Raw genomic sequence first — 26,371 nt, 5'->3', positions numbered from 1 at the left:
TCACGTGATTAGTCTCTTACAGTAAAAGCCCAGTATGGCAGAGATGGCAGGTCTTGCACGGTAACTAAAGCAACATCAACACTTTTTACAGCACTCAGGTCGATTTTGCGCGACCGACTGCAGTCATGAGGGACAGACAGAAGAAGAAAAAGGGGAGGACATGGGCAGAGGCCGCCAAAACGGTAAAACCGAAGACTTCTTGAGCGTTTGTTTAGCTTGTTTTCGCCTTGTGCTTCCAGCCTTCCACTTGTACAACTGTGTTTATGAGTTCATGACCCGCTGGTGTAGGCGACGTATTGCGTGTGCATCTCGGGGCCTGGTCTCGGTCGGTGTTGATAAAGTGCATTTAGATCCATACACTGCCTAAGCGTGACATAATGCATGTATGAAGTGGTTTCCTTCACAAAAACGTACCATTTGGGAACTTTTGATCCGGGGAGTGATCTCGGGAAGCGTCTGTAACATGACGTTCGTGTCAGTTGCTAGCTCGCGCAAAGCAGCTTAGCGCGCTTATTCACATTCAGACTAGTGACACTTCGCTGGTTAGCCAGTTAGCTTAGCTCACCTAAACCCGCAGAAACAACCTAGTACTGCCATTAACCTCTCGAGGACACAGCAATATTACTGTGCTTTTGAATTCGTCTGTGTTTTCCGCTGTAAAAGACCATAATCATCGCTCGCTCGAGTATGTTGTGTCGGTAACGTTAAGACACCGCGAGCTTGTCAAACGCAGCTTGTTTACTTTTGTGCGCCCATGTTTTTGTATGATATTTTAAATTAGCGGAACTTTCCACATTGCTGTTGAATATAACGTTAATCCCAGGCCGTAATAGGCGAAATACGAAGTAGATACACTGTCACTGAAACAGTGTATGTCTTCAGAGATACCAGTGTCTTCAAACTAAACAAGTTCCAAGTTTGTTTACAGCTTCTGATTATGCACCTGTTTGGCGAAGTCCGATTTGTGAACCAGTCTTCAGTCGGATCTTTTAAGGAATCGGTTTACCACGAATCTGACTTAACAGTTTGTTTACGAATTGTTCTGAATCAAACGTTTTTTTTGGACGTGCCTAACTCTAAAAGTGATTATCTCACACACACGTGTCTGATTCCTAATTAAAGAAAGTTTAAAAAGTAGACTGTTATAACAGATTTGCAGTATGTTTAACTTGGAAGATTACAATAAATAAGCTATTAATAAAACTTAAATTCGACATGAAGTGAAAATTATGATCCATATCTGTTTTATAAATTCATTATTGTGAACCGTTTATACGTGCATATGTTACATTTGGACTTTGTGCAATCAAAATATAATAACTCACTGTTCTTTAATTAATTAATAAATCAATAAATAAATATACATTGTAACAGAGTACCAACCAACTCGATCTAGAAACAACAGTCTTCTCTTTGGTGATGTATGCAGGACGTGTCCAATCATTTAGGGGCATTTACACAATATTGTTTTCAACTAAAAATGGAAAAAACTTTTATGAACAGTTTTGGCTGTTCATTTACTCAACAATAGCAGTTTGGGGGCCTCAAAAATCAAACCGTTTTTTAAAAAGGATACTCTTATCATCTCGGTCTAAACTACAAAAATGCAAATTTATTAAAATGGTAACGTCATTCAAATGCGTAACGTGTGTTCAGTTTACAGGTATGTGTGCAGTGTTTATTTACAACAATCACAATACAGGACAAAAGATCTGTTGCTACTTCCATGTCATCATGGCTTCAGTCGAAAAAACAAAACAAAAAAAACTTTATGAACCCACGAAAATTTTACTACATAAAGAACCTGTGAAACTTTTGTTTTTAACAATTTTTTAAGGAATTGTTCAAATGAACTCTGAGGAAATTAGTCAGATCTTCCATTATTAGTTAAAAATAAAGGACACCGACTAATAGCTGTCACTGGTGGGCATTTTTTCCATTCAAACTGATCTATAGTATACAAAAGAGGCTTACGGGGGATAGTATAGTATACAGATGTGTAGGTGTACCATGGTAGCGTTTTGCCTTAATATCTGCTCTTTCTTTACTGTAATAAAACTCCATACAATGGCCACAAAAGGTAAGTGGAATCTTTAAACGGACCCCTAAAATGGATGTGTGTCTTAGCATTAAATAACACATATCAAACCCTATTAAAATGCATTAATGAAAAAAAAAGCTTAAACTTACATTACAAAACACAACAAAATTACTAAAACTTGATCTAATATTGAATTGAAAAAAAGAGATCTATAGTATTACTACATCAATAATTATAAAGTAACACAGGTTTTCAGATACATTGTGGTGCCATTGTATGTGCCTTGTGTCTAAGAACCTGGGTTTCATGTAAGCAAATGCATGGATGAATACAGTACATTTCCTTTCCTGATCAAAGTAAAGGTTGACTGAAATGAATGCAGGATGTGAGATCACATCATCGGTGTGACACAGCAGGGGTGAAGCAGCTCTTGGGCCTCCGTCCAGCAGCTGACTTCATGTATGGCTAAAAGCTACAGATCACTTGGAGTCTGTGTGCATTTCCCAAACTCTCAAAACACGACCACTTTTGAATGTAACTCTCTCACCCAAACTTACATGTTTCTCTGACCCAATCCGAAGTAGGTCAGTTGTCTGCTGTTTGCTTTGGTGAGGGTAACTAATGATTAACCAAACCTCCTTTTTTTTTTTTTAACTGACCATCAGATCGAATTCATTCTTTCTCTGCGGCTGAGTCGCTGTGAGTCACTGCTGAATTGTTCACTTGTTCACAGGTGCTTGAGAAGTACCCAAACACACCGATGAGTCATAAAGAGATCCTGCAAGTGATTCAGAGAGAAAGGCTGAAGGAGATAAGGTGAGATCATTTTATTTTGAGGTTGTATTTATTTTTTACTATTAAAATAGCAATTTATTTATCACACACAATTTACTACAGATTGTTGCCCCTGTACTGTACCACATCATATACATTTTTTATTTTATTTATTGTATTTTTTTATGTGGTAAAATATCTAATTTATCTCTTTTACATCTTTTACATATCTCTTTTTATGTAATTTCTCTGTTGTCTTCCAGAAGGTAAGATTATACAGTAGTACATCCTGCTCTCCAACTAACTTAAATCCAATTAGTCCTATGCATGTTATTAACATGTCTCCAGTTTACACAGCATGCAAAGGGACTCCCAAGAGCGAGGACCTAAGGGCCATGGCTTTGACCATAGTGCTTGTCCTCTGAAATGGCTATTGGCTTGTTATGCTTCTGCCAGATTTGCTCTGTTGAAGATGCTACATAATAGCTATACTAAATACATTTAAACTCCTTAAAAAGCCTGTTTTATTATTGTTGCGATTTTTTTTTTTTTTTTTTTTTAAATACTGTAGACTAAAACTAATCAGTAGTTTTCTTGAGAAGACAAATAGTACAACAGTTCATAAAATATAAGTCACTTTTGTCCTTTTGAAATAAAGTTGACATGAAATAAGATAAAATATAAATTCGGATGAAAAACTGAAAATTAAATTTGTTGTTTCAACAATGAACTGAAATGTTCAATCACTAAATCACTAACTGCAAGTGAAAAAAAAAAACCTAAAACTGAACTGTCTAAACTAAACTAAACTAAACTAAACCAAAACGGAATAAAAATAAAAACATATTTAAACTAAATAGTAAAAAAATAAATTACTGAAATTAAAATTAAATCTTGTAATATAAAAATAAATAGCTAGTTCAAAATATATATTTTTAAATATTATTAAAACAACTATAATAGTATATAAATTATACAAAAAACAGAGCTTCCTTTCAAATACAAACTACAATTTACTTGAGTCATTTATTTATTTTTGGCTTTACATTTATTTATATTTTGTTTGAAATATTGTCTTAAAGTACTGACTCCTAATATCTGTGTATATTATGTCTCTTGACAATTTCTCCTCAGTCAGTAGTATAGGATGTATATTAGAATTAGGGTTGGGAATCGTTAGATATTTTCCGATTCCGGTTCCGGTTCCACCTAACGGTTCCGGTTCTGATTCCGGTTCCATTAAAATCATTACACAATTATTAAGAAATAGTGGTAAGGAAAAATGCACAATACTCAACTACTCAATGCTCAATACTGTTTATTACTTCCTGACAACTTAATTTAAAGGTTGGCAATGTCAAAATGCAACATATATTACAGTGTACAGATCTTCATAAGTAGGGTTGGGTATTTTTAGAGATTTTCCAGTTCGGCTTCTGGTTCCATTTAAATGAACTATTATTATGTTTTTTTTTACTATTTTACCTTCACTGAATGTAGCGTTGCTGGAAGGTAGTAAGTATTGTTGAGTAATGCTAGTCCATCAATCAGCATGTGTTTCAAAGTTGATGTTTTTTACACTATCAATAACATTTTGCTTTTCTAGCAGGAATAAGCTTGTTGGCCAAATACTCCCTTGAGGGCTGAGACACTTGTTAATTTCCCTTAATTAATGAAATCTAAACGGTTAAACTTATAAACATGTATACACACTCTCCATAAAGTGCCTATTTTACAAATAATAATGCAGTCAGGAGATGGTGCGATGCAATGAGTGGTTTCCACATTTTTAAACATTTAAAATGCATTAAAATAAATATTTTCTATCACTTTGTTTATCACTCTTGAAATGACCAGTACACTAAATAATCTAACCCTCATACTTGCATAACAATAGCAGTCTATTTATTTAGTGGTCCAAGTTGAAGCCAGTATGTATATTAATGACAATATGGGACAAATATAATGTCATTTAGTGGCGGCAGGTGCAGTGCGCTGCCGTAAGATGTACAGTCAAACAAAACGATGTGCACAGTTATCAAAGGCGCGAGTGCACATACAGTCGTGGGAAACAATGTGTTCAGCAATTAAAGACGGGATAGCGCAACGAGTTTGTGGAATGCCCATCATTGGAATCAATGTGCTCAGTAATTAAAGAGGCAGGGAGGCGTGTCTGTTATTCGGTTCGTGACATCCTTTACGGGAAACGCCGAATACTCAGAACACCGGCACAAGGCTGCTCACAGCGCTTGGTCACGTGTTGCACCAGAACCGTTTTCGGAACCGAAACTTAGGCCTAGTCCACACGCAGTGTTGGGAAGGTTACTTTGGAAATGTAATAGGTTACAGATTACAAGTTACCCTGTTTAAAATGTAATAGTAGTGTAACTTTTTCAATTACTTTATTAAAGTAATGTAACTAATTACTTTTGAGTAGTTTTTGATTACTTTTCTAAATTTGTGAAAATTAAAGAATAATAAATAAAAGCATATACATCAACTTAAATACAGTTATCTAATAAGCATGTGACGTATTCTGTGTAATAAACTCCTAAACATTGGTGTTTTTGCTGTCTCTTTGTATATGATGATAGTTTTCTCAAAATAAGTAAAATGCACATGAAGTGACACAGAGCAGTTCTAGAAATTGTGTTTATGTGCTCGTGTACTCCTATATTGAGGCGGCAGGGGTTGAAAACACTGCGAGCTTCAGTAGGCTTATGTGTAGTAAATGAAACCATGTCTTTGCCATTAATTTACAGGAGGGGCGGACTGGGAAAAAAATTCAGACTGGAAAATTCAAACTCATACAAACAAATTCATGGACAAAACTATTTTTTATTTTATCTATTTCGTCTATAATCGTTTATCTAACGATTTTTATCTATTTTAAATCTTTAATTTGGGGACATGCAAAATAATTAAAAGTTCTCTCCTGAACTGCACCTTCACTTCCATTTTTCTCTTCAGTCTCTTTATTTTGCCCTGTTATCCATCTCTCTCATGACTTTAATACTCAAGATTGAACAAAACTATACTTTACAATACAATACTCTACAATACTACAATATCTTTATAGAAAAATCCTAATACTGTACACGAGTCATATTTTTCCCTTACAAAAATTAACCATGATTTATTAGCCTATATAAAAGTAAAATAACCTTGTTTAATTTTTTTTTTTTTTGCAAATGGATTTGTATTTATTTTTAAATAAATGCATTTGTAAAATAATTTTACATTTTTGGTTATCACAGTTAAACAATAGTAACCATTTTCTCTGGATTTATAGATAAATATTATAATGTTAATTTTCGTAAGGGTTGTGTTGTCTGTCGTATAGCTCCCCCTAAACCTATAAAAAAAAATCAGATTTTTTTTCAGCTAAATTCCTACTGTAACATTACAACAGATAATAATGACGTCCTTTATATAGTATTTTGAGTGATGACTGATGAGCAACGTGCTGCTGCTTGATTAAATAAAGAAAAAAACAAAGACAAAAAAAAGCATCTTTACAGATGAAACTGACCTGAAACCCTGAACAGTAGTTCTGCTTCTCTGCTCCAGCAGTCCTCTCTCTCTCTCTCTCTCTCTCTCTCTCTCTCGCATTGATTACTCTGATCCAAACCGTTTGGCGGAGGCGCGGAGAGCGCGCGAGTCATGACTAACAATTCATGATTTATTAGAGATTTCATTCTCAAATGGCGGATTCGCAAATGATCGCTTTAGTACATTCGGCAGGCAATTATACAATAATGATATTAAATAGTGGGGCAAAATCGGCTGCCAGGCCACCGGGAATTGTCCCGGTTCTCCCGGTGTCCAGTCCGCGCCTGATTTCCACAGACACGCAGAACGTGCAAGTCATATATTGCATTTTTGTGGCTTAATATTCACAGACACTAGTCGATGTCATGTTTTGATTCAAGTGTACTGACCTACTTTTGATTTAGTCATCCAAAAGGTGGCATATTCCGTCCGCGTTAGGCATTTCGTTTTTATGACTGGATTCTACGAACCGGACTGTATTTCCGCATCCCGGAAATTATTAGGGCGGTATATCTCAGAATAGTCAGTGCAATTTGGGAAAGAAATAAGTTAAATCTGTATGTGGATGCGTGTAAACATTCAAATGTAATCCCCTTTGTAATCGTTAAAAATTTCATAAGTAACTGTAATTTAATTACTCATTTTTTCGTAGTAACTGTAACTAATTACAGTTACAATAATTTTGTAATTAAATTACGTTACGCCGTTACATGTAACTAGTTACTCCCCAACACTGTCCACACGGACACGGGTATTTTTATAACCAGAGTTTTTCCTCCTGCGTTTAAAAAAAAATCCTGTCCACATGAAAACGCAAAAACATGCTATCAAGCGCTGTCACACCAGCAGGCGGCGATATAACCCAAATCGTAAAGTCACCTTGGCCAATCAGAAGCAGTCAGCAGCGCACAATCTGACGTCAAACACAGCGGATAACGGCGCACACTCTGACGTCGCAAGGCAAAAACCCCGGTTATACTGTCCACACGACAACACTGCAACCGGTGTTTCTGAAAATGCTCACCCTGGCCGTAGTTTTCAAAAATGTTTGGTTTTCGGTGCCCTGAAACTGCGTTTTCATGTGGACGAAAGGCCGAACCGCGTAAAAAAAAGTCACGGTTATAAAAATACCCGTGTCCGTGTGGACAGGGCCTTAGAAATTGCTCACGGTTCCAGCTCTTTTCAAAGAACAAAACCGGTTCTCGGTTCCCATCCCTAATTAAAATATTATATAGAAATGTTTGAAGTAGTTTTCACTATAGTATAATTATCTGCATTTATATATTTTCCATTGTGCTTCAGAGTTAGAAATGGAAGACACACAGCAAATAACACTTTTAATATGTTTATGCCAAGAATTAAGCCAGACATTCTTAGTCATTTTTTATCCATATTCAGTCATTCAGACGTAATGTTGCATGTTTTCAGTATTTTTTAAATAAAATAATTTGACTATATACATTTATTTTGACATACACAAATATCTGGAAACCAACCACTGGACTGTGATCTTTGTTGCAGCTTTTCATTTGTGTGAAGACGTGTGAAGTGATTGTTTTAATCAGCTGTTGTTTTTTTATTCCAGTGGAACGTCGCCTCTTGCCTGTCTCAATGCCATGCTCCATACAAACTCACGTGGAGAGGAAGGGATCTTCTACAAGGTCCCCGGCAGAATGGGAGTCTATACACTGAAGGTAAACATACTTCACCATAACCAGAATCTCACAGCAACTCTCACAAAATAAATGTTTTTTACATGAAGACAATTCCCATAGCTCAACATGGTGTCAGCATTACTATAATCAGATTTGATTTTCAAAAGATACAAGTAGTGCAGCAGCTGGGTTCTGGAAGCACAAGAAAAATTCATAAACTCAGTTTTCCCCATAAGGAAAGTGATTTTAACAGTAAATTGTAAACATTTAAAGACAGAGCTGTATGAGCTCTAAGAGTATTACTGTATTTGCTTTTGTTAAAGCCATCTATTCACATTATTTCAACTTGTGTTTAAAATAATCATGTTTAACAGCATAATTTGTTGTTTAAAAAAAAAAAAACTACATTACCCACAATGCTGTGCAGAAAATTCATCCAATCACAGTCGCAGTGAGCAAATTATGCCAAAAAAGATATGCATGAATATATTTTAAAAAAAATTGTATATTTGTATTTTAAATAAATGTATATATAATATAAATATAGATGTAATATTTAAAAAATATATGCTATATGTGTGTTTGTGTGTGTGTTTGTTTTTAATTTGTCATTTTTAATATTTCTTGGGATTGTAGTTTTTTTCTTCACTAAAAATGTTAGGTACACAATTATTTAAAAAATTTTTTAACCTTTTTTGCTTCAAATAAAAGTTTGTAGTGCTGTGGTTCACCTCATAGCTGGTTTGCTTGTTTTATGGCTTATCATGCTTCAACAGAGCATTTTTCAAAACGCCAAAAATGAGTGGAAAAAATGCTTCCAGAACCAACGGCGCTGAAAAAGTGAACACACATTAATACTGCTGCTAACATGTCTGCATTGAATTAAAAGTTATAGTTATATAAGAATTAAAATATAAATGTGGGGTTTCTATTGCGTTGGTTTGTTCATACAGTTCTGCTGACTGACATGAATATTTACCATACCACTATTATAATTAATGCTCAATTAATGTACATGTAACAGGCCCCAATTCATCCAATGATCTATAAATGTATTAATTAACATGAACTGTTTGATCAGATTCAAATGAGCTGTTTTAATGGATATTAGTGTTGGGCATGTGATGCTTATGGTTTGTGTTTGTATGTGAGCAGAAGGACATTGGAGACGTGGTTAAGGAACTGTCAGAAGATGCTTCAGAGGACAGCAGTGATAGCATGTCTGACACCCGATGCACAGAAAATAATAGCACCACTACCTACAGCAAAGATGGACGCAGAGGAAGGTGGAAGAGGAGAGGTAACAAATTTTATGAATTACATATTGTATAGCCATAATTAGAGCTGGAGTGTGCAATGTTTGCATCCCTAGTGTCACCAAATAGAACTGCAGAATTCATATTAATTTTCTAACAGGTTTCCTGAACACTGCACCTGTCTAGAACCACTGCATCAGAGCAATGATATCATCAAAGTGCTACTGGGGGGAATTAACATACAAACAGCTTGTGTCTGTATATTAAACTGGGTTTTAACATTTAACAGATAATTTCTTACTTAAATGCATTATAACGTTTTGTAATAACTTGCTTTTGCTTACCAAGCTGCATTTTTGTAATATTTTGTTGAGTAAAAAGGTAATGTTGTGAAAACAACAATTTAAATGAATAGTTTTCTATTTTAGTATTCTTTCAAATGTAACTTTTCTTTTCTTTACTTTTTTTTGTGAGGTCAAAACTGAATTTTCAGCATCTTTTCTCCAGTCTTCAGTGTCACAGGATCCTTCAGAATTTATTTGTTGATTCGCTGCTTAAAAAAAACATTTCTTATTATTTACGTTTATGTTAAAGGAGTCATATGATGCGATTTCTCTTCGGACTTTTACAAGCTCGTGGTGTATGGAATTACATTTGCTTCAATAAAAATGAACGAAACTTTATAAAACTGAACGGAACTTTTTCAGAAACTATCAAAAATATGCCATTACAAAAGAAAAAAAACACAATGAAAATGAAAAAAATTAACTCAGTCGCACAAATGTAACAGGCTCTTCAAATATGCTTAATTTTTGTTAATGTTTTTTTAAAGATTCGTTTTCGCTGATCATGGATTCTGAATGCATTGCCACAGATTTCGCTTTTGCTTCGCAGTTTTTCGTTTGGAGTTTTGAAACAAACTTCTCGTGGGGGCGGGGTTAACAGTGATCTACTCTGATTGGATAGGGAGCTTTTGATGGACAGGTGCTCTCTGACCGGGAAGTACAGACGCCACTCAGTGGCGCCAGAGAGTGGCGCGCATATTGGAAAGCTCTCGCGGTGATTTGTATACTAAATATGTAAATAATATTTGACCTTCGATCGTCTCAGTCTGTAAAGATGAGCTCTTGTCCTTCAAGGCAGCTTGAAGTAAGCTTGTGTTACTGAATGACAATAATTACCCGCAACAACTTTTGCACACTGTAACATGAAAAACTTGTATCGGTGATATTGGTTACTTCAGTAACACAAGCTTACTTCAAGCTGCCTTGAAGGACAAAAAGAGGAAGATGGCGCCGCTCCGTCTCTCCTGAGAGCTCATCTTTACAGACTGAGACGATGGAAGGTCAAATACTATTTACTTAGTAACACAAGGCATGACGTATTGCATACAAATCACCGCGAGAGCTTTTTTTTCTTTTTCTTTTTTCATTAATGCAGAAAACAAAAACATACAAAAGTATAAACATACATCACATAATATCAACCACAAAAAACAAAACAATAAAGAATAAAATAGAACTAAAGAAAAGAGGGCCAAAATCTAAACAAAATCACACATGATCAAAGGCGGAGCAAATTCTAACTGTCCTTTCTTATTAGACACTGAGATTACATTCAAATAGTTTTCCATTTCTTTTAGAAAAACAGAGAATACAGGTTTACAGTTGGAGAATTTGCATTTGTGAATGTGAAATTTGTTTAAATTTTAAATTAATAACAAAACTGATATTTTCGTTTGTGGGGTCATAATACCCAAATATAATGTTTTTCATATGTACTGAGAAGTCTGGCAAAATCTTACACTTGACAAACACCAATGTCATCCCAAAGTTTCTGAGTGTAGTGACATGACCAAAATAAGTGTACAGTTTCTTCAGAACTCGAACAAAAAGAGCGTGTAAGATCAATGTCAGATTTAAATCTTTGTATAAACTTCTTTACAGGGTAGAACCTGTGTATGAGCTTAAAATAAATTTCCTTTTCACTAATTTTTGCAGTAGAGACCAGTTTTAATCACCACGAGAGCTTTCAATATGCGCGGCGCGCGCCACTGAGTGGCGTCTGTACTTCCCGGTCAGAGAGCACCTGTCCATCAAAAGCTCACTATCCAATCAGAGTAGATCACTGTTAAGTTATTAAGAAATGTCAAAAATGGGGACCAGGTGTCTTTAAAGGCTGATGATTGCTTCCTTCTGTGTGCATTGTGTTTTTCCATTGATTGATTGATTGTATTCTGAGATTAAATTTGTCCAGTGTTTGATGTGGCAAGATTTTTTTGATTTCCAGTTTTGGAGAACTACTTTCTTAGCGACAGCTAGAGAGATGAGCAACGGATTCCTGTATTTTTGCGGGATATGGATTTCGGAAAAGTCGCCTATGAGACAAAGTGTTGGTGATGATGGGATTCTGTGGCTCAGGATAGTGGACAGTGTCTCAGTGACTGTAATCCAAAAAGAGTGAACTGGTTGGCAATGCCACATGGCGTGCAAATAGTCGTCTGTGCTACCTAAAGTGCATTGTGAACAGATATCGGTGTTGTGTAGGCCCATTTTGAACATTTTACTTCGGGTGTTGTGAGTTCTATAAATGACTTTTATATTGTATAAACTGCAGGTTTGTGTTCAACTATATGGCGCTTCAATAACTCACTATTAGAAGACTCCAACTTTACAACCCTTATAAGGCAAGAGTGGGCATTCTTTTTGGAGATGAACGACTCTCCAGACACCTCACCTTCACTGCTATGGGAAACTGGGAAGGCCGTAATCAGAGGAAAAATTATATCATACTCTTCATATAGGAAAAAACAGCAACAAGAATTGGAAAATATATTAGAACAAAAAATCTAATTCCTCACAAATGAAATATCTCGCCATCCCAGTGAACCAAAAAAGAAGGAATTAAAGGAACTTAAAACACAAATTGATGACATCATACAGAAAAAAAAACACAATTTCAAATTCAGCAACTGAAATTTAATGGTCTTCAATATAGTAATAAAGCAAACAGTAAATATTTAGCAAATCTACTCCAATACAAGAAAGAGAAATCAATCATCCCAGCCATCCTAGACGCTGCAGGAAACATTAATCAAAACCCACAGGATATAAATAACATATTTCGGAATTTCTACAGCAACCTCTATTCCCCCACTCACCAACCTACTCAATCAGAAATCAACACCTTCTTGATTAGTCTGACATTGCCAAAATTAACAGCAGAACAAACCAACATCTTAGACACACCTCTTACCCTTAATGAACTTACTAAAGCACTCTAAAGCACTCAATTAAATTCCTAGTAATAAATCTCCCGGGCCGGATGGATTACCAGCTGAATTTTACAGACACTTCTGGGACATATTATCACCACTATTCAACAGAGTAATTATAGAAATTAAAACGTCATCTACCATACCCACACACATGAATACAGCAGCCATGACATTACTGCTAAAACCCAACAAAGATCCATCTCACCCTTCTAGCTACCGACCTCTCTCACTATTGAATACTGACTTGAAAATTATCACCAAAGCACTAGCAACCAGAATAGAAACAGTCACCCCCACACTCATTCATCCAGATCAGACAGGCTTCATAAAAAATAGATACGCCACAGACAATGTCCGCAGACTTTTTAATCTATTTAATATATCACAAGAAAGACAACAGAAAACCATTATCATTTCACTTGATGCAGAAAAAGCTTTTGATAAGGTAAACTGGTCTTTTTTTATTTAATACACTTCACAAGTTCAGTTTTGGAGAGTCGTTCATCCACTGGATTAAAATATTGTACACATCACCCAGGGCCACAATCACCACTAACCGAATCACCTCACAGAGTTTCACACTGCATCAGGGCACCAGACAGGGATGCCCACTCTCGCCTTCTCTTTTCGCAATTTTCATTGAACCACTCGCAGCAGCAATAAGACAAAACACCATAATCAAAGGAATTCAGGTAGACAAACGCACAACACAAAATCAGTTTATATACAGATGATCTTTTACTTTATTTACAGAACCCACAAGTATCACTTCAAGAAACGTTCAACAATATCAGCAGATTCTCCCTTGTCTCACATTACACTATCAACTGGAACAAGTCAATTTTACTACCACTTTCAGATGATGCATGGGATTCTGGAACTCAGGACACATCCCTCCACCTTCTCACAGACATCAAGTACCTAGGGATTCAGATTTCCCCCAGGCTGTCAGAGCTTTCCCCCCCTAAACTATACTCCACTCCTAAAGAAAATTGAAGATGAATATAAACGCTGGTCTAAACACCCACTCACACTCATCGGAAGAATAGCTGCTGTCAAAATGAAAACCCTACCCCAAATAAACTACCTTTTTTCTATGATCCCCATCACTCCTACAGATAAATGGTTCAAAACTCGTAATTCATTACCAACACAATTTTATTGGAAAAACAAAAAACCCAGGATATCACTCTCAACACTACAAAATAAAAAATCACATGGGGGCTTGAGGCACCAAACTTCCATCACTACTTTCTGGCAAATCAATTAAAGTACATAGTTAAATGGATCAATATACACAAGCATAATTACCCTTGGCTAAAACTGGAACAAAACCAATGCACAAATATTTCAGTTGCAGACCTCCCCTTCCATTCACAATCAATCAAGAAATCCAAACTCTGCCAACACATTACCATCCATTCAACTCTTGACAGCCTGGTGGAAAACGAACCAAATCAAAAAATCATCACTAGAATGAAACAGGTTCACCCCACTCTGGCACAGAATTCATGATGCAGAATAAACCTCTTTATTTCCCCACATGGGCACAAAAAGGAATCACACATCTTCACCACTTATTTGAGAACCAACATTTCATGTCATTTAACACACTCACACAGAAATATGGGGTTGGGAGAGAACAATTCCTTCAATATCAACAACTTAGACTTCAAATTATAGATAAAACCACACTTACCAACAATACATTACAACCTTCCCAGCTTATAGAAGAAATTTTGAAAATTAATAACTTAAAAAAATTAACCTCCCAACTATATACATTGATTTCCAACCAAAACACAACAATAACACTCCCAACAACCAAGTGGGAAACCGACCTGGCCGTCTCTTCCAACCCTGAGTACTGGGAACAAATCTGTAAGAATACATTTTCCATGACCGATAACACAAACCTGCGGCTTCAATAACTGACTATTAGAAGACTCCAACTTTACAATCCGTAATGGCCTATGTTTGATAGTTTCTGAAAAAGTTACGTTCAGTTTTATAAAGTTACGTTCATTATTATTGAACTAAATGTAATTCCATATTGGTGCTTGAAGAAGATCTGTAAAGTTGCAAAGACTAAAGTCTCATATCCAAAGAGATATTTTTTATCAAAGTTAAGACTCTGCCAAGTCCCCCTATAACGGCTCGTTCAAACACGCCCCCACATCTCTACGTGGAAATATTTGTGTAGTTTAAATATTTGCTATTGACTGTACAAATGTGGAGTGTTGCGTGTCGTGTGTATGTGTGTGTGCGTGCGAACGAGAGAGAGACAGTGTCACATCTCAGTGGAGTCTGGAGCTGTCTTAACCATCCGTGGCTTGTGTACTGCAAACACATACGAGCTTCATCACTGTGTCTGTCACGTGACTGTTCCTCTTTCTGGCTTGAATTGATGGTAAAACTAGGACATTATTAACTGTCTTTACATTTATTCTGAAAGATGAAGCTCGCGATTATGGAAAGGGGGCAATACATTTCCGACGAGTGCTTGCGGTGTTTGGCCAATCACAATGCACTGGGTCAGCTGGCCAATCAGAGCAGACTGCGCTTGTCTGAAGGAGGGACTTTGTAGAAAATGACACGTTTGAGAGAGGTGGGGCATAGACGACCTACAATAATGTACAGTATTTGAAAAATAATGTGTTTTTTGAACATTAAAGCATGTCTAAATATTCTGTTACACCAAATAATGATCTTTTGTAACTTTATAGATGTGTTTACAGACTAAAAATGTGTCCTTGCTTTAATGTGTCCTTCTGGAAAAATATCCATTTCTTTAAAAAAAACACAGCTGACACCAAACTTTTGAACGGCAGTGTAGAGTTAAATATTTATTTACAAATATATTCAAATATTAATGCTCTACAGCTTACAAACTGTACTGGATAAGCAGGTTAGCAACAAAGACAAAAAGAAAAGGCCATTGTCTTTTTAAAATTAAACCACTATAAATTACATTTTAATTCTAGTATAACTTTGGGCTGTTTGTTATGACTGTGCCTCTTGAAATGTCTCATAGTTGTTTGGGAGAATTTTTTTTTTTTTTTTTTTTTTAAGATTTTGTTCAAAAGTTTTCGGGTGAAGCTTATTTTGTGAATCTTAAAGGGGTCATATGATGCTGCTAAAAAGAACATTATTTGGTGTATGAACTTGTTTGTTTTAAATGTGTTTACGTGGTTTAAAGTTCAAAAAACACATTCTTTTCCACATACTGTACATTATTGTTTTTCCTCTATGCCCCGCCTTTCTGAAACGCATCGATTTTCACAATTTGAGTTGAATTACTGAAATAAATGAAATTAACTTTTCCACGACATTCTAATTTATTGAGATGCACCTGTAGATTACATTCTGAATCATGAATGTGTAACTCATATGTATAAATTACCTCACATTGAAGTTTAGGTTTGCCCAGTTCAAGTCAAAATATTATTTGAATGCAAAACACCCTTTAAACAGGAAATTCAACTCTTTTTTTTTTTTGTGATACCACTTCCTCATATATATATATATATGAGAGAGTAGTACGAAGCTAACTGAACTAATGTAGGTTTTACCTCAGTTCATCTTGCAGAAACTAATTATTTGAGAATAATGCACTCTAACAGAGTGAATTCATGCAGAACCAAGTACTGTAAGTAAGACTTTCATCTAAATATCCTGGTGAAACTTTGAAGCAGTGGATTGAGAAAATGAAGATGAAGAGGCAAAACCAGGAAATAATAATTGCTTTAGCAGCATGCTATTTATGGAAGTTAGTTTTATTAAGTGTTTGTCTTTTTAAAAACGTCCTTTAAAAAGGTGCTTGGGTGACTGTGAATTTATATTTACTATTATTTATATTTTCATGTTTACGGCTTAGGTTCTGATCTCAGTACATGGTTGTTTTTAGTTGTGCTGACACTACATATTACATTTGCTAAATATATAAATGTGTATTTACTGTATGTCTTCCAGACTCAAACATTTGTTGTGAATTCTGCAGATTTAAATATGTCAAAAAGGACTGTTAAAAAAGCATATTTATGAATTTATGGTTATCATGGAACAACATAATAGCAACATAATTTCCAAGTGCAAACTAAAAACCTTTTTTTTTATATAATAAAAACACACTAAGAAAAAATATTTCAGAATTAAGACTGCACTAATCATGTATATGGTATTTGCAAACTAATTGTTTATCTGTATTAAAATGCCCTTGAATTGTCATGGAGTCTAATTATGAATATGCCGTTTCAATTGTGTGCGAGTATAACTGTGTTTGTGGTATTGCAAGTAATGAATTGCTTTCCTACCATTCTCAGTGCCAGCAAAACTGCAATCTCAGCCGTCCTCCCCACAATCTCGCTGTTCATCTCCGTCAGTCTCCAACAGCAAACTCATATCCCCATCACAGAAACACAGCAAGAAGGCCCTCAAACAGGTACTCCACTTACACTTATTATTCCTGCTTATTTATTGGGTTATAAATAATAATTACTGAATAACTCATTTAATATACCACTATAGATATATTCATGAGGTATCAGTAATGCTTCAAGGGATAGTTCACCCAAAAATGAAAATTCAGTCATTAATTAATGTCAAAAACCCTAATGTCATTCCAGACCCATAAGACCTTTGTTCATCTTCGGAACACAAATTAAGGAACTGCCACGTTCAAGGCCCAGAAAGATAGTATAGGTAGTCCATCGTGATACTGTTGTGAACGTGTGTCGAAGACTGACACGGAAGATAAATAATTGTTGAATTAAGTCGTTATTTTTGTTTTCTTTGGGCACAAAAAGTATTCTCATAACTTCATTAAATTCCAGTTTTCACATGGACTATTTTAACAATGTCCTCACCACCTTTCTGAGCCGTGATGTGTGTCAGTTTTGTTGCTGTCTACGGAGGGTCAGAAAGCTCTCAGATTTCATCAAAAATATCTTAATTTGTGTTTCATTTTTGGGTGAACCCTCCCTTGAAGCATTACTGATAGCACATGGATATATCTACCTTGGTATATTAAGATCTGACCTGCTTTGATATTAACCACTGTTTAGACCTTGAGAAGTTGAGACCCCCTGTGCTCTCTGTTTGCAACACAGCAGTAACCTATGTTATGCAAGCTGTGGGTTTAAAGACATTCTTTGTCATACTTCATTCATAGGCACTGAAACAGCAGCAGCAGAGGAATCAACGGCGGCAATGTGGAATCCCCAATACCTCCAGCCCACGACTGCTCCTCAAGACTGTCAAAGACATGACTCACGACTCCTCCAAATCCTGTACATACATACATACATACTTCTCCAAATCCTGTACATACATACATACATACTTCTCCAAATCCTGTACATACATACATACATACTTCTCCAAATCCTGTACATACATACAGTATGTCAGATTGAATCAAATTAAAGCCTGCTCCTTAGTTGTGTCCAATGTCATTTTTGAACACTTATATAAATGCAGAATACATATTAAACCGAATGTCTCCGTTTGCGCTAGCTTGGGAGCTAAAACAGACCGAGCGCTACCCTGCCAGTCCACACAACTCTACCTCCAGCTCTTCCTCCTCCATCAAAGCAGATGTGTGCCACGCCACTGGGGCCCGGAAGGTGTCTCAGCGTACCAGTAGGCTCGGTGCCAGTGAGTATCGTCACAGATAGTCATTTGTGTCAGCACATAAAATGCCGTAACTGATCCCCACCTTGGATTTTCAGGACAACTGAAGCGTACCAAGTGTGAGATAGATGTTGAGACACCAGATTCCATCCTTGTCAACACCAACCTGCGAGCGCTCATCAACAAGCACACTTTCTCAATGCTGCCTACAGAGTGTCAACAGAAGCTCCTTAAGATGCTGCCAGAGGTTGACCAGCAGGTAGCAGAACACAAAAGGACTCTGCAGTGGTGAACATACAGTATTATGAATCATGAATCTCTGATTGTCATTGATAATACTTTGCAGGCTAGTATGGATGGTGCACTGAAGGTGTCCAGCTCTGCCTTGAACAATGAGTTCTTCACATCAGCAGCACAATCTTGGAAGGAGAGATTGTCAGAGGGTCAGTTGTTGTCCTCAGTGATTTAAAAGTAGTTAAAAGCTTAAATGTGCACAACCTAATTTTGCTTTGCTGGCATTGCTCTTGAACAGCATTGGTTATTAAAATGTAGATGAAAATGTCAGTGTTGATGCAACATAACAAAGGCAAATATACTAAAAAATGTATATAAAAATACCCCACTGTATGTGGAGATGTACTTGTCACCCAGTTTATTCTGCAGCCGAAAGTGTCCAATAATACAGGGGCTACAGAAATAAAATGAGTAGTATTTGGCAGATCATGTGATCTCAATGTGGTAGCCACCATGAGGAAGCAATGTCCTGTAGAAAAACACAGATTTTTCTATTGCAAGAGTAATTTGAATTTACCTAATCTTAAAAAAAATAATAATAATAATTCAAAAGAACTATACATTTATTTATATATAAAAAGTACAATTCTTAACGTGTAAACATTTTGCAGTGGAAAAAAGTTACTTAGTGTGCTATATATAAATGAATCTTCAGTATTTGTGTGACTTATGCAAGGCTGTATTCTCAGGTGAGTTCACACCAGAGCTGAGACTGAGAATGCGGCAAGAAATCGAGAAGGAAAAGAAAGTGGAGCTTTGGAAGGAGCATTTCTTTGAGAGTTACTATGGTGAACAGTAAGTCAGCCACCAAGCCTCATGGAAATACTGTAAAAGAAAATCAGAAAGTATGGTCTAGTTCAGGGGCGTCTTATTCTGGAGGGCCACTTTTAGTTTAGCTCCAACACATTTAAGTTTCTAGTGATCCTGAAGACACTGATTAGCTGGTTTAGGTTTGCTTAATTAGGGCTAAATTGTAGCATAATGTGGCCCTCCAGGAGCAGGATTGCATGCCTTGAACCCTGAAAATTGTTAGAAAATTGGTTAGTGGGTCACTAGATTGTTGTATCATAGGTGATGTTTTGTTTTTGAGGTCCTTTTTCCTCATATTCTGTCTCTTCTTGCTTTTAATTTCAGATCTGGACTGAGTATAGAGGAATCCAGAGAGCTGACAGATGATAGGAGTGTTCCTGAACCAGCTAAAAGCACGGTCTTATCAGAAAAGCCAGCAACTGTCAAAGAGTCTCAGAGGGTAAACTCGGTGACAGAGGTCATCCACATGGAGTTGAGATCCAGAGATGCGAAATCAACAGTAACACATGTCTCGACTGAAGAGCCGGTCAAACCTCCTGCTCCAGAGCAATCACGTTTTTCCTTAGACACGAGAAAGGATGCACAGGAAGAACTGATTCCAGAGTCCTCTGTTCAAAATGCAGTGGAACCCAAACCTGACAGTGAAAGAGCACTGGAAAATGAGATCACATGTAAGACCCCAGCATCTCCTTTGGAAGCAGTGGTCACCTGTTTGAAAGAAAATGAGACGCACACCCCTAAAGATGAAAGTCCCGTTGGTGAGGCTGGAACAACCGTAATGGAAAGGAATAAGGCTGGATCTCAAGTAACTGCTGCCACATCCGAGGCTCTTAAAAGAAAAGCCTGTGATGAACAGGATACCGAGCACAGAACAGAGAAGAAGCCCCGTGTCACTTCATCAGAAGCGTCATCCACAGTGATAACTAAAGAAAAAGTACAACAAAGAGTACCTCCTCTCAAAGTAAGTTTTAGGTTTCTTTCATTTGAACAAACCCCATAGCCTTAAATGGATAGTGAAATTCTGCTATTAATTACTCACCCTTATGTTGTTTCAAACCTGTAAGACCTTTGTTCATCTTCAGAACAAAAATGTAAATCTTTTTGATGACACTAGAGAGCGGCTACTACGTTTAAGGCTCAGAAATGTATTAAGGATATTGTTAAAATAGTCCATGTGACATCAGTGGTTCAACCTTAAGCTACAAGAATATTTTTTGTGTGCAAAGAAAGCAAAAAAATGGTTTATTCAACAATTTCTTGTCTTCCGTGTCAGTCTTCGCTGCACATTCATGAGAGTACCATGACACGTGTGTGGTGCTGCTGACACAGGAGCATGTGTTCTGATGTAGAACGTCACATGGACTTTTTTAACATTGTCCTTGCTACCTTTCTGGGCCTTGAACTTGTCAGTAGCGTTGCTTTCTATTCAGGGTCATAAAGCTCTCGGATTTCATCTTAATTTGTGTTCTGAATGAAGGTCTTATGGAATTGGGAGGATATGAGGGTGAGTAATTAATGACAGAATTTTAATTTCTGAATGAACTATTCCTTTAAGTATTAAGCACTGTTGCACACCCTGTCTATGCCAGATGAGCGTAATGAGATTCATTAGAACCCATTAGAATCATTTGTGCTATTTTTATATAAATGTAATTGGATTTGGAACGTTTGCTTTAATGTTTCCAATGTACACACCTTTAATCTGTTAGCAATGGTCACTGCAGTATCTATTTGATTGATGTAGGTGTGGCTGTTTTATTGTGTGAGTTGTTGAGGAGAGGATTTTCTTTCACTTTTTCTAAGAAATCAGACTTGTATACAACTAGAATACTCTAGCAATCACCTAGGCATGTTAAAAACACTCAGAATCCTTAAGCAACCACATAGCAATGACCAGGCAACCACTCAAAGCTCCCTAATATTGTAGTACACTCTTAAAAATAAAGGTGCTTCACGATGCCATTAAATAACTTTTTTGTCTAAATGGTTCCATAAAGAACCTTTAACATCTGAAGAACCTTTCTGTTTCAACAATGTTCTTTGTGGTGAAAGAAGTTTCTTCAGATTATAAAAAGGTAAGAAAGAGATGGGTCTTTAAAGAACCTTTGACTGAATGGTTCTTTGTGGAACTAGAAATGGTTCTTCTGTGGCATCGCTTTGAAGAACCTTTTAAGCACCTTTATTTTTAAAAGTGTAGGGAATTTGTCTGTACAAAGAACTGTAGAAAATCTAAAAATCTTTTTTTTTTTGCTGTACTATATTCATTTTTTGACATTAAATGCTACGCTAATTGGAATTTTTACTCTCTTAGTAACACTCAAACTCTTTCTTTGCAGATCCCAGTGTCAAGAATTTCCTCTGCCCCTGCATCTACTGAGCAGGTATCTCCAAGAACTCCGGTTCCCATTCCGTTGACACCCCCTAGCATTCGACCCGGTCGCACCGGTGCACGCACTTTAGCTGACATCAAGGCAAAAGCCCAGTTAGCACGTGCACAGCGTGCTGCAGCAGCAGCCGGGTCGTCTTCCTCAATGGGAACTGGCTCAGTTGGAGGTACCTCAACACCCTCTCCAGCTCGGTCCATGTTTGAAGATTTTTCACCAGCAAGCAGCAGAAGTCAATCTGTGTCGCCTATAAAGCTAAGCTCTGGATCTCCAGCTCCTGAAGGCACAGTGACTCTCACACAAACCTCTCCTTCCTCAGGTTCCACTGGACACGCAGACCCTGGTCTTGCACAAGCCTTCAGTGTAAGCCAGGGTTTTTTAAAAGATAATCGCTCTTCGATGGGGTTGCAAACCACTGGGTGTACGCTGAACCCAACGAGCAAGGATCAGCATAACCTCCTCAGTCCTGCGGGGTCTCTAGCACCTTCATGTCAGGCAGGAAACGTGACTGTTCTGAACACAATTGCACAAAACCAGAGTCCACAGCAAACACCTTTTTTAGAAGTGTCAGTCACCAAGCCTAGCTCTTCAATCCCAGCAAATAATCCTCTGGTCACCCAGCTTCTTCAAGGTAAAGAGGTTCCCTTAGAAAAGATCCTCCCAAAGCCACTAGCCAAGATGGAGGTTCAATCTGTGGCCATTTCTTCCAGAGATAAAGGGAATCTTGGTGCCACCACTGCTGGGTTGAAAAAAGATAGCTCAACAAACCAAGAAGATTCCAACCAACTTGGGAACCAAGTTCCTTTTGGCATGCAATTTAGAAGTGTGGAAAAGTTGGTAAAAGTTGGTACTCAGGACCAGATGCTCCATCCACTAGGGCACAAATGCGAGCAGAAGAACACCAGCTCCAACTCCCAATTTCAGTCCTGTCAGTTAGGTCACCTTGAGGGTAGCCATGACCAGAATATACATTTAGGCATCTTTGGACGGAAAAGGGTATCCAAGCCAGCTATGACAGGACACTACCTCCTCAACGTGTCCACATATGGTAGAGGTTCCGAGAGCAGCAAACGGCCCCACCTAAGTAGTAATAGAGGCTCTGCTCTCGCCAACCTGAAGAAAGAGAAAATCGAAGCAGAGGAGAGTGTGAAAGTGAATACGAAATCACTTACCCTTCACCCGAATTTCCCAAGGGTCAAAGTGGAACAGCAGGGATGGCTCATAAATAAACCAGATGATGGTTTGCCACCACAACCCTGCTCTGATATAAAGTCTGAATCTCCATCCCTGAGTTGTTTGTCCAGCAAAGACGAAGGCAGCACTTCTATTAGAACCAAAGAAACCTGCTCAAGAGCACAGCTTGATATGTGCAGCAGTATACAGGGTAAAACAGAGCCATATCAGTTAGGTGACTGTCACCAACGGATGTTCTTGTCTCAGAAAGCCCATAATGGACCTCAGTATGGTGGCACTATCAGTATGTCTGTCCCTCACACGCTGAACCACAGTATGGCTGACACTCCAACTTCTCCCACTGTGTCCTGCAGCGGTGATGGTGAAACGGCTGCTGGAGGTATGATGTCTTTTTCCGTCACTGTCACTGCCATACCTGCCGGTCACCTACTGGATCAGAACAGTCAGGGTGAGACCTCACCTGAGCAAGCCTACATAGAAACCTCTGGGATGGAGGACGTTCAGTCAAAGTGCTACTGCCGGCTGAAGGCCATGATAATGTGCAAGGGATGTGGCGCTTTCTGTCATGATGACTGCATTGGTCCATCCAAACTATGTGTGTCATGTTTGGTGGTGCGATAATTGTCATGAGGATAAAATGCAACTTGTAGGATAAACTGTCATCACTGCAGTGAGGGTAACAGAAATGTTACTACAGTACAGCAGTGTTCATGTATCCATTGTCATTTGAGAGGCAAGCTGTTGTGCTGTATTGGGGGAATTCACTAAGAATGAACTGCGTCGCTAATAGTGCTGTTTAATTGCACGGACCTTCTGCTATGTTTTAGTGGATGATATATACAGGAGTTATATGCAAATCAGGTAACATGACCAGCAAGTCAGTTCTGAGTACTTAGGTGAATGCAGCAGACTACCTTTATCTGGCATGCTTTACTGGGCTGTTCAGTTTGGCTGCACTAATGCAATCCAGACTTTGAATCGGCGCCATAAAATTCCTAAAGTGCTCGACTACACTGTATGTCTGGATATGTACCCATTTTTTTCTCCATCATTTGCATTTCAGCCCTTTACGCGCCTGGTTAAACTGGATTGTGGACGCGAATGAAGACGCCGTGGCTTTTTGCACTGAAATGCAGCGCGCAACTGTTTAGTGAATTTGCCCCTTTGTTTTTCTTTACTGAACAAACAAATAACACTCTAAAAGATGAGGTATGAAAAACGTGCAATGCCGCGTAATACTTCCTCTCATTCATTGAGCACCTTGTTTTAGACTCAAGACTCAATATTGAATAGTGGCAATATTTAAGCCTTGATCTATTTCTGTTCTATTTTTGTAATATCATTTTAGAAATTGAAATGAATATACTACTATTTTTGTAGATGTTAAAAATCATGATTCCCCTCCACCCTTCAAATTGAGGACCTTGTACGCATAATTCACACTAGTTTGCTGGATTAGAAACCGATAACATCAACATATAGTCTTTGCATTTTCTGTAAAGCTATTTGTTGGTTGGTTTAAGCCTTTGTGACACAAGCAAAGAACCACACAACTGAAATACCAGTTACTGCAGAATTACTGTGAATATGTAAACCTAATACATCAGCCTGCCTTGTTACTAGGTTTATATGGTACTGTTCAAAGTTATTTATGGGACAGAAGGGAGTTTGGTCAAAAATTTTAACAGGCTTCTCTTAGATCGGTGGGTTTTAAATGAGAGAAGAATGTAAAAACAGGTTTATACTGATAATGGCAATAATTTGTAAATTTACAATATTTATTAAATCAAGAGCATTAGTCCCTTACATCTAATTTTCATCAGGAAAAAGGATTTATTAGGGTTGCCCTTTTTATGTTCAGAAAAATGTCTTTGCTCTAAAAAAAAGTATGATTTGTATGAATTAAAGCACTTCTTAAACAATCTAATGTACCCTCTCAGGAGCAAAACCAGGTCTTAATCATTTCAATAGCCTGTGTCGAATCATTTAAGTCGTTTACGACACACCAGCGACATTGCCTCTAATTAGAATAGCAGATACTCTCTGTACCCTTAGTTTTTGGGGGTAGGAAAATAATGCAGAGTATCAACAGCAAAACTATTATGAGCAATGAAGTTTAACACTCAGAAGGGAGATTTAATGAAGATTTTTGTTATTGTTTTGTTTAGTATTGTAAATACTGACTTTCTTTTAGATGTACAAAAATTTCTACAAAGCATCTTGCCTAAACATATCCGATTGTCTCTGATAACTCAAGGTTTTGAAATTGTGAAGTACTGTCCAACACATCATCATTTTAATCATGTTTCAACATTAAATGTCGTGGCTCAGTTTCTGTCCTGCTACACAGATACATTTTTGATACCAATAGTTCTTATGTATGTTAGAAAAAAAACTTGTTGCATCTTTGAATTAGGCTTTTTTTATCATCTGCCTTCCAGGCAATAGAAATGTAAAAGAATTTTAGATAGGATTTGCTTGGTAATATACCAAAGTCGATTTATGGGGACTAGATAATCAGATTTTGTTTTTAATGTCTTGTCTAGTTAAGCAAAGTAATATATTTTAAGTAATATATTTTAATAAAAAAAAAGTCTATTTACAAAATGTTTAAGAAACAGGGTATTTACTATATCTTTTTATTGGCTGTTTCATTTTGGTATACCTGTGTCTAAGGAGTACATAAACTTTTTACACAATTTTTATCGTACCAGGGCCCCTGTGATCTGTTGATATTTTTGTGTGGCTAGTTTTGCCTGCGATGAATTGATGTGTCCTCACAGTGGATTTTTAATTGACTAATATCTGTGTGAAACTTGCAGCTCACTTTATTCATTACTGAAAGTCTAGCTTTTTACAGAAAAAAAAAATCCATCAGGTTATAGTGTTTGTGTTGTATGAATAAAATATTTAGCGTGGTGGTTGGGTCGTGCTGAATATCTTTGGGTGTGGTTGTTTCTGTGTAACTGGCTTTCATTGACTTGTCAAACTGTCGCTTTCATTTACATATGTACACATATGCAGCATTTAAACATACAAGAGACTCATAGAATATAACTGTGATACCTCCATTGTACTTTATATCAGGCCTTAGATCTGATTTGAATAAAAAACTAAAACAAATGTTTGGGTTAACTTCCAGTTCTTGAAAATGTTTTAATTTGTCAGAGTTAACTGCAGCGTTTGACTGTTGTTGGTTATTTACTGCTTTCATTTCCTTTGATAGAGCTGCAATGCATGACTTACCACCACCTCTATCACCAACCTTATATACCTGTGACATTTTACAAAATACTTGGATTTTTAATTAATGAGGCAATGTTTTCCCCTGTGGAACTCTGAAATGATTTGAGATGTTGGTATTCCAGAACTTGAACTTGAGGTGAATGTAATATAGTAATCAGCACTTGTAAGCCAAGTGTATTTTATCAAGAAACAATATGAATAAAATGCAGTAAAATGATTGCATTGATGCATTTTTTTTTTATTCCTTGTTTTCAGTT

At 37.0% G+C, this 26,371-nt stretch overlaps 1 protein-coding gene across 3 annotated transcripts; it reads left to right on the top strand.

The window, feature by feature from the left end:
• The first annotated feature begins 19 nt into the window (after nucleotides 1–19).
• Nucleotides 20–25,993, top strand: asxl2 (ASXL transcriptional regulator 2). 3 transcript variants are annotated; one of them, XM_059520686.1, is made up of 13 exons: nucleotides 20–182; nucleotides 2,775–2,857; nucleotides 7,953–8,061; nucleotides 9,178–9,322; nucleotides 16,145–16,204; nucleotides 16,878–16,996; nucleotides 17,726–17,843; nucleotides 18,070–18,210; nucleotides 18,285–18,445; nucleotides 18,533–18,629; nucleotides 19,170–19,275; nucleotides 19,615–20,251; nucleotides 21,627–25,993. In XM_059520686.1, the coding sequence occupies exons 1-13, from the start codon at nucleotides 126–128 to the stop codon at nucleotides 23,487–23,489; spliced, it is 3,696 nt and encodes a 1,231-aa protein (XP_059376669.1). In that variant the 5' UTR covers nucleotides 20–125; the 3' UTR covers nucleotides 23,490–25,993. The 3 variants fall into 3 exon arrangements, with proteins under 3 accessions (XP_059376669.1, XP_059376670.1, XP_059376671.1); XM_059520687.1 differs by lacking the exon at nucleotides 16,145–16,204; XM_059520688.1 differs by lacking the exons at nucleotides 20–182; nucleotides 2,775–2,857; nucleotides 7,953–8,061; nucleotides 9,178–9,322 and having other exon boundaries at nucleotides 16,185–16,208.
• Nucleotides 25,994–26,371: the final 378 nt, after the last annotated feature.

The sequence above is a fragment of the Carassius carassius genome, chromosome 32, assembly GCF_963082965.1.
Source record: "Carassius carassius chromosome 32, fCarCar2.1, whole genome shotgun sequence".
In the NCBI taxonomy this organism is placed as follows: Eukaryota; Metazoa; Chordata; class Actinopteri; order Cypriniformes; family Cyprinidae; genus Carassius; species Carassius carassius.
This window is presented reverse-complemented; position numbering and strand designations above follow the sequence as displayed.